The sequence below is a fragment of the Triturus cristatus genome, chromosome 7 (genome assembly GCF_964204655.1).
Source record: "Triturus cristatus chromosome 7, aTriCri1.1, whole genome shotgun sequence".
NCBI lineage: Eukaryota > Metazoa > Chordata > Amphibia > Caudata > Salamandridae > Triturus > Triturus cristatus.
Genome location: NC_140590.1, coordinates 261,087,696 through 261,099,908, shown reverse-complemented (window position 1 = coordinate 261,099,908; position 12,213 = coordinate 261,087,696). Strand labels below are relative to the sequence as shown.

At 43.1% G+C, this 12,213-nt stretch overlaps 1 protein-coding gene across 2 annotated transcripts in view; it reads left to right on the top strand.

Annotated features, from left to right (window-relative positions):
* The window catches only part of IRF3 (interferon regulatory factor 3), a 160,954-nt gene that overhangs the window by 97,681 nt on the left and 51,060 nt on the right, over positions 1 to 12,213 (top strand). For both annotated transcript variants that reach the window (XR_014966408.1, XM_085616157.1), the window contains exon 4: positions 3,040 to 3,149. Coding sequence is in view for 1 of the 2 variants with exons in the window: in XM_085616157.1 (XP_085472283.1) it covers positions 3,040 to 3,149 (110 nt within the window). In the remaining variant the exon portion in view is untranslated. The remainder of the gene's footprint in view (positions 1 to 3,039; positions 3,150 to 12,213) is intronic.

The window sequence follows — 12,213 nt, the reverse complement described above, 5'->3', positions numbered from 1 at the left end:
CCCTGTTAGAGCTAGAATACTTACGCCAAGGGTATACAAAAAATATAAAGCAGCTCCTACAGACCCAATTTACATCAGGGGTCAGGTATCTTTAGATTCTCTTGTAGTTTTTAAATGCACGCAAAAGGGCAAATTCTCAAACAGGTGACACCGCTCCTCCTGACAAGGAGTCCAAACTTATAGATGCATCAGGCAAAAGAATCACATCTCAAGCTGCCAATCATTGGCGTACTGCCAATGCACAAGCTCTCCTGGTGCGTTATGATAGAGCTCACTATGACGAGCTAGAAAACCTGATGCAGCCCTTACCAGACCAATACAAGGCTAAAGCTCACAACCTCATTCAAGAGGGTAAGCTCATTACAAACACTTCCATCAAATGTGCCCTTGATGCAGCTGATACAGCCTCGCGTGCCATTAACATAAGTACAATCAGCCATTTGATTAGGAACATCTTTTTGGCCCCACAGTCGATTCTTCATTAAAAAAAATGAAAAAAGACACCGAGACTGCTAAATCCCTGGGGGCAATACAACTATCTTCTAATAGGGGCTCCATTCGTCGCTCTTTTTATAGGGGTGACTCAAAGACAACTGCATCACTAAACACCTCCTCGTCTTATAAAAGCCCCAATCAATCTTTCTCATTCAGAGGATATTTTCGGGGAGGATACAGAGGAAATAACAATAGAGGAAGAGGCAGTGGTAACTCCAGTCGCAATTCCCCGACTACCAAATAATGACTTCCCTCCACTACCCCCGATCATTCCACTCCTGTCGGGGGACATCTCTCACAGTTCCTACCTGTCTGGAATTCCATCATAACAGACAATTGGGTAAGACAAATTATCCAATATGGTTATTGCCTGGAACTTACCTCCATTCCACCAAACATTCCTCCCAAACATCATGCGATGTCCTCAGAACATTTCACCCTCCTAAAACAAGAAGTTATCTCGCTGTTACAAAAACATGCAATAGAACCAGCACCCTTAGCTCATCAGGGCACAGGGGTTTACTCACTCTATTTTCTAATCCCAAAAAAGGACAGCTCTCTCAGACCAATACTGGACCTCAGAACTTAGACAGCTAAATCTCTACATTCAATCCAATCATTTCCACAATGTCACCCTCCTATTTCAAGGAATTGGAGTGTAGATACGGGGCTAATATACTCTCCTTTTAATTTTAATTGTGGTGTTTTTATATTGTGTATAATGTTTTGAATCAATTTTAGATTTTGTGTTAGGATGTTACAAATTAATTTTTACACATCAAATTATTTTTGTATCTTATGATATTGCTACAAATAAATAGATCTATATTTTTTTATCAAAAACTCTTTTCCAATTGTTGACCTTGAGTATATGGTTATATTTCCCTTATGTTACTAGTGCAAGCTTGAACTGTTAAGTTATGATTGAGGTGAGCATTTGTGCAGATAGATAAAAGTTTATAATGAGTCTTTAGTACAGTCCAAAGGAAACTTTCTTTGTGATACAGTTCTTAGGACTGATCCAAAAAATATACCTAAAGTTGTTTCTGCCTTTCACCTCAATTAGTCTGTTGAACTACCAGTGTTTTTCCCTCAACCGGACTCAGTGGCAGAACATGCTCTTCACACACTAGATGTCAAAAGAGCAATACTCTATTACATTGAAAGAACAAAATCCTTTAGGAAAACCAAACAACTCTTCGTTGCTTTTTCACCACCGCATAAAGGCAATCTCGTTTCAAAAACTATATTGCATGATGGATAGTTAAATGCATCCAAATATGCTACATTAAAGCAAACGCACATTAATGATTCCCCCTAGAGTGCATTCCACACATAAACTAGGGCCTTCTATGGCATCCTTAGGGAATATACCCTTAGATGACATCTGTAAGGCTGCAACATGGTCTACACCTCACACCTTCGCAAAACACTACTGTGTAGATGTGCATGCAAAACAACAAACTAGTGTGGGCCAGGCTGTCTTAAGAACACTTTTTCAAACTACTGCAACAGATACAGCTCAGCCACCACTGGGAAAATAACTGCTGTATAGTCTATACTAACGCATATGATCTATAGCTCATATGCCTCGAACAGAAAATGCTACTTACCCACTATACATCTGTTCTTGGCATGTAGAGCTGTAGATTCATATGCACCCACCTGCCTCCCCGGGTACTTTTATCTGCTGCAGTATTATCTTACTTTGATACAACACACATGGACATCTCTTTCTATTCTTACTAACTCCATCATCACCCTTTATGGCAAAAACAATCTGGGGATGGAGTCGATGACCATGCGCATGATCATCGTAAGGAGGAGTAACCTACCTCGTGTCTACAAACACTTCTTCGAAGAAAAACAAAGTGCAAACATCCGAGCCCAACACCAGATCGCGATCTATGCTAACGCATATGAATCTACAGCTCTACATGCCAGGAACAGATGCATACTGGGTTAGTAGCATTTTCCTTTTCCCATATTAAAAGTGAATCACTGGTGGTGCAAGGGGCTCGTAAATAAGCCCCTTAGTCTTTCAATTTCTCCTGAGCTCTAGCGGCCACAGGCCCCACACATCCATGGTGTTAGTAATACATGCTTATTGTCCTTTCAATTTCCTCTAGTAATGTTGTTTCACAACCAGAAGTACAGAAAGACAGACAGCTCCTTGAGAGCAATGACAGGCACCCCCAGGGGTGTAAATAAGCACACCCTCGCTCACAGACAGGCACATGAAAGTTTACGCCGGGGCATGAGTAAGCATACCCAGTGGTATGAGCAAGCACACCAAGGGGCACTAGCAAGCACACTTAGGATACGAAAAATTACACCCAAGGGCACACGCAATCACATTTGTGGAGATGGATAGGCACAGCATGGGACATGCAGTACATGTAATGCCATGTGCAGACAGGCACAGCCAGTAACACACTTTGTCTCATCCACGGGCCACAGATAGAATAATAAAAATATAGTAAAAGTGAATAGTTTAGTTTCCACGTTTTTTTCTTCTTGCTGAAATTACTTTCTCTGCTACAGGTCTTGAAGTCATGGAAGATTCAGCAGCAGTAGAAGATGGCATCAGTCCTTCAACCGACAGTCCTTGGCTGGAAGAGGTCCCTGGAGATCCTTGCAACCTGTATAACCTGGTGCGTTCATATTCCATTAAAAAAATTACTACACCAGTACTATCTTCTGTTAAAGGCACTAGGTTGTATGGTCTCACAGGGCCTGTACCACAATGGAAATTGCTGTTAGAGGACCAAGACCAAAGCCAAGACCTTTTACTTTATTTGTCCTGGCTTAACATGTCCGCTAGCAACACCTCCCTGTCCTGTGAGGCAAGGAGTGAGGATAAGACAACTTAAGAAGATTCAAGGTGTGACGACACTGTGACCTAGAAAGTAACAACCAGTGCTCTGTCGTCCGTTCTTGTTTATCTTTGCCTCAACGACATGGATCTGGAGCTCCTCTCAGTGTTTCACCGACAAAGAGTAGATCAAATGGATTTATAGGTTTCGGGGTTTAACCCTGTCGCAGATGCCATAAGAAGATCTCCTTATTTGGCCCACACAACATCTGCATGTCATTTCTAGCATCTGAATACAACCGCATGGCCTATGAATTCTGTTCTTTGATGCACACAAAGGATGATGACAAAGAGGATGACAAATTCCTTCCCCCATACAATGCAAATGCTGGCCTCTACCTGGAATTACAAAATGCAATCAGGCTCAGTGCATCTCCAGAAGATAACCTCCCTGACCCCTCTTGGCCTCCTTCATATGAAGTCTCTTTGTTCACTTCGGTGGGAGCAATAGAAGTTGAGGCACTAGAATCTAAAATTTTCACTGAAATTCTGCAACCCTCCTTTGCACTGTCGAACCTCTGCTGCTGTTTAATGAGGCACTCTTGGGGCATGTGTTAGCTGCCTGATCGAATCCCTTCTCGGGCCTGGCAGTCAACAGGAACCTTGCACGACGACAGACTTCCTTTTGACCCTAAGATTTAATCATCATACACTTCATTGGAAAGTCAAATGGTCAAAGCCTCTTCTGCAAAAATGTACACAAAAGCTCTTGTGGTCTTCCCTCTAGACTGAGAATGTTAGAGGCAGGACTATATGGGCTGAAACTTTCTCGCTTCTGGCAACCCAGCAATTCACACTACCAATTTTATGTTCTTTCATGCCACATGACCTGTAAAAGACCTAATCACATGAAACCCCCTTTTCGGATCTGGTCAGCAAAGGTTTGTAACCATCCAAACAGATTGTGAAGTGCAGTGTATTCCGCAGACACAATTCCGCTGACATGATTCGTGACCACCAGTGTCATCCTGTGCCTTGGATGACTGGATAAGGAAAAGTACACCCAAGGGCACAAGCAAGCACATTCCTGGGGATGGATAGGCACACCATGGGACATATGGTGTGCCAGGCACCAAATTGTGCCTGGCACAGGGTGCATGGATGTTTCCAAATGCCTTGTAATATTGCGCCTTGTGCTGCGGCCCTTTCCTAGGGCTGCAGCACCTACCGCAATGGTAAAAGGCAATTTTAAGACCGCGTGCATGGCAGTCGCATTGTAATGGGGCAGGTGGAACTGCCGACATATAGTCGGTCGGACACCTGCCTAAAACGATGGCGGTCGGACGCTCGTCCAACCGCCATCGTAATCAGGCCCTTTGTCTTCAAGTTCTTAACTAATTAAACATGTACACTTAAATACCATATGTAAAGCAAATGACTTTTGAGAAGTGTCTGTGTGCCAGTCTCCAATAAATAGATTACTTCAACTGCCACTTATGCACCTCTAGTTAAAGCCAAAATTCTAGCAATGCCAAAAGAAATATCATTTACTCCATCTAGCTCTTCATCCCATCCACGAGAGTAACACATTATGTTCCATGCTTCATGGATGTAAAAAAAAATGGGAAATCAGATGTAACGGTTTGTGACATGTAGGCTCCATAAATGCCAGTTCTTTAAAGCCAAATGAGAACCAAAGTAAAACTTCTTAGGAGAAAAATCTATTTTCTTGTCTGTTGCATCTTCGAAGATCGAGTCCTCCATTATTGAGGTGGTCTCTCCCAAACGTCAAACCATAAAGTCTGCTAGCACAGCATTTGAAAATGTAGTATCCACTTTATTTAGTGGATGCAAATGTTGCATGAATTTGGGAAGGATAATCTGGGTTTTCCCATTCCCTTAGCCCCATGTCCATGACATGTAGATGTATCGGAAGTCCCAGCTGAGGAGGGTATTGAAATTGCTTGATAACAGTCTCAGTAGAAAGACCAGGTTTCTCAGGAGTGGAAATCTCATTTTCTCCTTTACATGTCAAACGATTGCATGCTTTTACAACGTCTCTAGTTTTCTAGGGGTAATTTCCACCTCCACATTTTCAGAATCAGACGTCGCAGAATGGGAATTCACAGAAGCCACTTTACCCTGTTCCTCACCAGGATCTTTCTTTTTCCACATTTCAGACTGAGTCTACTTAATTAGCCTCTGTAGTTTGGCCTCTTGTGAGTCTGTAGGTGCTGATCTGCATACCTTGGCAGGAGGTGACCTCAAAACAGAAGGGCTTGTGGAAGAGGAGGGTGACATGTCTCCTCTTTCTATCAATCGTCCTCATCACTCAAAGGAGTTGAGCGATTCCAATAAGAGCAAAAACATTTCAATAAATGATTCCAAAATTAAATGTTTACTCCTTATTCCAATGTTGTGTTTAAGTAAGGTCCCCGTGTCTTTTTCACTTTCCAAGCTGCAAAAATGGAAACTTGAAAGTTCCTAACGTCCCTTCATCAAACCTTCAAGGGATGTGAGTTTGCGGTATATCCAGTATACACAAACCCCCAAACACCACAGAGAGCTAAGTGATTATTATCTTATACTGCAATGTTACCTCAAAGTCACCTTGTTAAAAAACAGGAAGGAGAATGTAGTCCCTCATCACATCCAGCTGAGGGAGCAATAATTGAACCACATCAGTCCCAAATGTCTAAGCCCAGGACAGACATTGAGACTGAGGAAGGACATAAAGAGATATACGCAGCTGCTTCTAAACCCTGCATTAATCCAAAATGCATATCTGATATAAAAGGTCCAAGCCCAGCAGGACCTTCCAATACCTTCCTGAAGTACGCATTTCAGTTTGAGAGCAGAAGAAAACAGTAGGATGCTGTGAAGATAAGCGTACTTATGTCACCCATTGGTATCAATCCTGATCGCTCGTGAGACTTGGGGCTTAATTTAGAACTTGGCAGATGGGTTAATCCATCACAAACATGATAGATATCCCATCCTCAGTATTAAAAGTTCATTATATCCAATGGCACTTGTAACACGGCAGACAGATATCCATTTCTTTTGTGACAGAGTAACTCATCTGCCATCTCTAAATCAGGCCCTTGGTCTCAATCCCCCACGTTGAATGTGCTCAAAATCTAAATCCAGGAAAAACAGAAGAGGCTTGGGTCCTGTCACTAACCGGCCTGGACCTCTCGAATATAATACAACAAAGCATTGACCGGCTAGGTTATTACTGGATTATCATATATGAGCTTAGACAAGCAATTCTAAGTTAATGTGATTTATTTCACATCACTTGTGTCTTATTTAATGCACATGTAGAAGAAAACATTCATTAATGTCACAAGATGGATAACACATCATTCAGTATACCATGCTTATGAAAACATCACAGAATTTAAACATTACAACAAAACCACATAGATGATAAACATAAAAAGAAACATAAACGCCAATAGAATTGTAAGTGTCCTACAAGTGTCCTAAAAACAGCCAGTCCATATTTAACACATAGAGCACAGGCAGACAATTAACAGTTCCAAGAGGTCCTGCCTGTGTATGGGGCAAAGGGCTATACAATTGTCATGAGGGTTGTCTGCCCACTGGGAAAGAAATGTATTTTAATCAATTCCCATATAGCACCCCCAAGGGTCATTCGCCTTTGCCCAGATGTCAACGCGTTTCGAACCCTAGATGTTTCTAGGGTTCTCTTCAGGACTCGGACTGGGGATCAGTGACTACAAAACAAAAAATTACAGAGCATGGTGTCAATAAAGTTGGGGACCCCTGTTTCTCGGTTCCAAGAGTATGATCAATTCCAATTAAAAAGTACCTGTTGTTGTGAGTGCTTGGACGTTTGTGTATTGTGGCATCAGCGGTAAGCCTGCTCGTTATTCACAGGAGCTGTAAGGATAAAGGTACATTGTGGGGACTCAGTAATGAAGGATTGTGGTACTTGTAGGGATGGAAATACTGTGAGTTGAAAGGAACCTACCTTGTATGTATCCGTGTTGCCATCATACCAATATAAAGTTGCACTTGCGTGGGAAGTTTCTCAGTGTTCTAATTTCAAAGTTTCCTGTAAGAGGCAAGACCCATCTTAAATATTACAAGTGGGGGCGAGTATGCTCACGTTTTACTTCACTGTATTATTTACTGAAGAAACGAGAATAGAGACAAGATCCACTCGTTGCTCTGTAACATGCATCTCTTCGCTGGCCTGCAGGTTCAATATTACGTATAGCGGGGCACTCTTGCTAAAGAAACGGAAATGGAGACAAGCTCCACGCGCTGTTCTGTAATGCGCGTCTTCTTCAATGGCCCACAGGTACAATGTTACGTATAGCAGGGCGCTCATGCATCAATAAACAGTAGCGCTTTTGTAGCAATAACTGGTAACGCTCGTAGCACGAAAACCACTTGCCTTCTGTTTTTTTTGTATCAAGATTTTCTTCCAAGTGCAGGCGTCTTCCTTGAACGGCTGAGACTCATGTGAGGAGGAGCCTGCAAGTTGTGCTTAGAACAGTAAAACATGAAATGGATTTGTAGCCTCAAAGCATGCTGGACTCTGTACTTTATTTACATTTGTAAGTGGGAAATTTCAGAGAGTTTGTTGAGGCCACGGATGGCAGAATCGAATTTCATTATTAAAAAGGCCTCCTTTCGTGCTAACAGGATTACCGGGTCACCACCACTAGGGGAAGTTTTAATGGCTGCTAATACTGTCCATTTAAAGTCGTGTTGTGAGTGATTCATCGCGACAAAGTGATCCACCAGCAGAGCAGCGGCTGTCTTATTTTTTATCCTCGAGCGATGTTGTACTATGCGTTGGCGCACCTCCTGACTCGTTTTACCAATGTACACTTTTTTGCAAGGGCAAATGATGGCGTATACGACATTCTATGATTTACAGTTTGTAAAGTCGTTGTGTCGCCAGTATTTATGTCAATCAATGAATAGTGTTCCTTCCATCGTGGACCCACACACAGAACATGTGCCGCATTTGTGGTGGCCTGTATTGGTTGGAGGTTCAACATGGTCCGCAAGTTGTCTTTTTTTGTAGGGAGCAAGGCAGAACTGATAATTTGTTGGCCAATGCTACACTTTTTCTTAAGAGCAAACAGCGGTGGGCCAATGTCTGGGATGGCGCCCTCAATCAAGTGCCAGTTGTTACTAATTATCTTCTTCATTGGTTGAGTGTAGGGTCCAAATGTCAACACGCAAACAATGTGTTGCATAGGTGGTTTAGACTTCTTCGTCAAAAGATGTCCACCAAGCTCTTTTTAACGAATGACTCAAGAGCTTGTGAGGATATCCTCTCTCCACGAGTTTCTTAACCAGGGCTTCTGAGAGAAATTCAAAGTCCTCTTTTCTGGTGCAGTTGCGCCTAATTCTTAGAAACTGCCCATAGGGCAGATTATTTTGAAGACTCCTAGGGTGATAGCTCCGATAGTGGAGAGCATTGTTCCTATCTGTAGGTTTCGTATGAAGGGTGGTTATTAGTCCATCAGCCGTTGTTTTGACCTCTACATCCAAATATGCCAGGCTTTTTGTATTGTATGTAATACTGAGTTTGATGTCAGGTCTATGGTTGTTAAGCCATTCGTGAAACTCCTTTAGCACCACCACTGGGCCTGCCCAGATGCACCACACGTCGTCGATGTACCTGTACCATTGCTTGATGTGGGCACTGTATGGGTTATTTTGATACACAAATCGTTGTTCGTATTGGGCCATGTATAACACTGCCATTTCCGGTGCGAAGGGACAACCCATGGCTGTTCCCTTTATTTGCACAAAGAATATGTAATCAAATTTGAAAAAATGATGACGTCGTGCAAATGATGCAAGTTTCAAGATAAATTCTGTAGGAACCCGATGTGGTCTGGGTCTTGATTCTAGATAAACTTCAATGGTGTCAAGCCCATCTTGCTGGGGAATTTGTGTATACAAGGATGCTACATCCATTGTCACTAGAATGTGGGTGTCACGGTCAAAGGGGAAGCCATTGATTTTATTAATAAAATACATCATGTCCCGTAAATAGGAGGGAACCTCGGACAGGAATGGTTTTAAGAAAACATCCACAAACTTGGACACTGGTTCCAAAATGGAATCACAGCTGGAAACGATAGGACAGCCGGGTGGATTTGATGCATCTTTGTGAACCTTTGGTAGGAAGTACAATTGAGGTATTCGAGGATGTTTCTTAATTAAATACTCCGATTCTTTCAGTCCCAGGATCCCTTGCTTGGTTGCTTCTGTGACTATCGTCAGAATTTCATGCATGTTCTCTTTAGACGGATCTTGTGAAATACGCCAGTACCATTGTTGGTTGTACACATGGCTTCTGCCTTCTATTTGTTAGCGTTACAACAAACAAATGATGGACGGAATGCTGACAATGCAGACATTCTCCCCCAGTCAAGAGATCTGGGTTAAATCCATCGTTCTTTTGCCCACTACACCACCCCAGTTTAGACATGGCCATATGCAAATCAGTCTTGACCCTGTGCCTCATGGGAACAGTCCAGCCCGAACTGCCAAGCCATGTCTTCCCTGGACCGGAATCAAGCATTCTAGGACCGGTTTCTGGCTATCAGCCGTCATCAGCCAGGATAGCTTGACTCCAGTGGTGTAATGAGCACGGGTCCCACGTCTGGGAATACCCATCCCACTTAGGGCGAAAAGCGTTACAACAAACAAATGATGGACGGAATGCTGACAAGGCGAAAAGCGTTACAACAAACAAATGATGGACGGTTGTAACGCTTTTCGCCCAGGGCGTTAAAAGATGATAGTACAGTGTGTTCAAAGGAGATAATGTCCCTAGGAATACTATGAGGAGGAGGGCAAAAACTAGATTTGTTGCGTAATCCTGATGCTTCAGGCTGCATGTTGTTTTCTCTGTCCATAAAGTATGCTCTCAACCGGATCTTACGGAATAGTTCCATGATTTCCATTTTTACCTTCGTAAAATCCATAGTAACCCCAGGTACAAATAAGAGCCCAAGCTCTAAGACCTCAATTTCTTCCTTGGATAAAGGTCTATTTGTGAGGTTCATTATTGATGATTTGTTTACGACTTGTAGTGCTGTCCCCGCGTTGTCATCTCCCATTGTTGGGGCTTGTATCTGCCTCGGGGCTTCTGTTGGCCTGCCCCTAAAAAGGCCTCTTTTGTTGGTTCCTATTGGCGGGGCCTTCACCTGGATCTGAATCCCCTGTAGATTCAGACGAGGTGTCCGAGAATGTGAGAAACCTCCTTTTCGATCTTCCTTGGTACCCTGCCAGGAACCTCGTAGAATCTTGTCTTGTATAAAAATCGTCCTTGAGATAGGGGTATACTGTCTCCATGTTTAAGGATTTTTTATCCTTTTCAAATTTGTTGATCTTGAAATTAATTGTGTGATCTTTAAACGTTGCTTTCTCCTTGGCGATCTTTTCTAGCAATGTCTTAGCCTCGGAATCCGCGTGGCTGTCTTCTATCGCTTCAAGGTGTTCTCCAATTTCTTCAGCTTCCTTTTCGCAGATTCTTTGGGCCTATTGGCGGGGCCTTCACCTGGATCTGAATCCCCTGTAGATTCAGACGAGGTGTCCGAGAATGTGAGAAACCTCCTTTTCGATCTTCCTTGGTTCCCTGCCAGGAACCTCGTAGAATCTTGTCTTGTATAAAAATCGTCCTTGAGATAGGGGTATACTGTCTCCATGTTTAAGGATTTTTTATCCTTTTCAAATTTGTTGATCTTGAAATTAATTGTGTGATCTTTAAACGTTGCTTTCTCCTTGGCGATCTTTTCTAGCAATGTCTTAGCCTCGGAATCCGCGTGGCTGTCTTCTATCGCTTCAAGGTGTTCTTCAATTTCTTCAGCTTCCTTTTTGCAGATTCTTTGTGCCGTCTCGATTGTGTGGACCATCAAGTCCCTACTGCACTTAGTGCTGATGTAGCTGAATCCTATTCTTGTATTCAGGGTCCTCAATGAAAATTACCGGGAAGTTCTTGACTTGAAGGCCCCAGAGGCTGGTTCCAGCTTTGAAGTGTTCCACTAGAAAGTGTCCGTGCAGCTCAAAATCTAAATCCAGCAGGTTGGTGAGGAATGGGTTCAGCTGTCACAAGTTCCCCACTAGACAGTAAGTGTGCGCCTCATGGTACTGTATAGCAGAGCAAGCACAGCTTCCCAAATGAAGACAGATACTCTCAGAGGTTCAAAGTACACAAGCAGGATTTATCTGAGCATCACAAGCCATAGGGGAAGTGTTTAAGACCGTTCCTTTGTGCAAACAAACACTAGCTTTATATTCTTGTGAAGGACAACTCTCTTGCACCCCCCCAACCTTCCTAAAAGGACAACACCCCTCTCCTCTCCCCCAACCTCCCTAAAAGTAAGCAGTGGAAGGATTAGTCAGCCAGTCAAGAGTATGGTAAAGAGGCCAGGCTCCAGGAGAGGGACAGACACAAGTTGGACAAGGCAAGCATCTAAGAGGAAGTGAACAACTGAGAGTGGCAAAAAAGTCAACAAGTAGTAAGCAATGAATGGGCTCTAAGCCCTTGTAAGTTCTTGATAAACTTGCGCTGTTTGTTGGTCTCAACCTCAAAATGACAGAATAGTAAAGTAATACTGCTGAAAATGTGGTGCACTACGCAGCATCATTTAATTGGCCTTTTCTTGCTGCATAATTTAGGCAGTCTGGCCACGTAATGTGGACCTCCCCTGTCGCATAACTCAAGTGACCCTGCCGATTATGGAAGGGAGACCGCAAAGTGCCCTTGTCCCAGCAAACAAGATCTGACCTGCTATTTGGGTGTGAAATGCCACTGCCTTAGATGCGCAGGAAGTTGAGCAGGCGGACCGGATGTGCCATGACATTCCTAGTTTTACCCAAGTTCCTAAATACTTTTC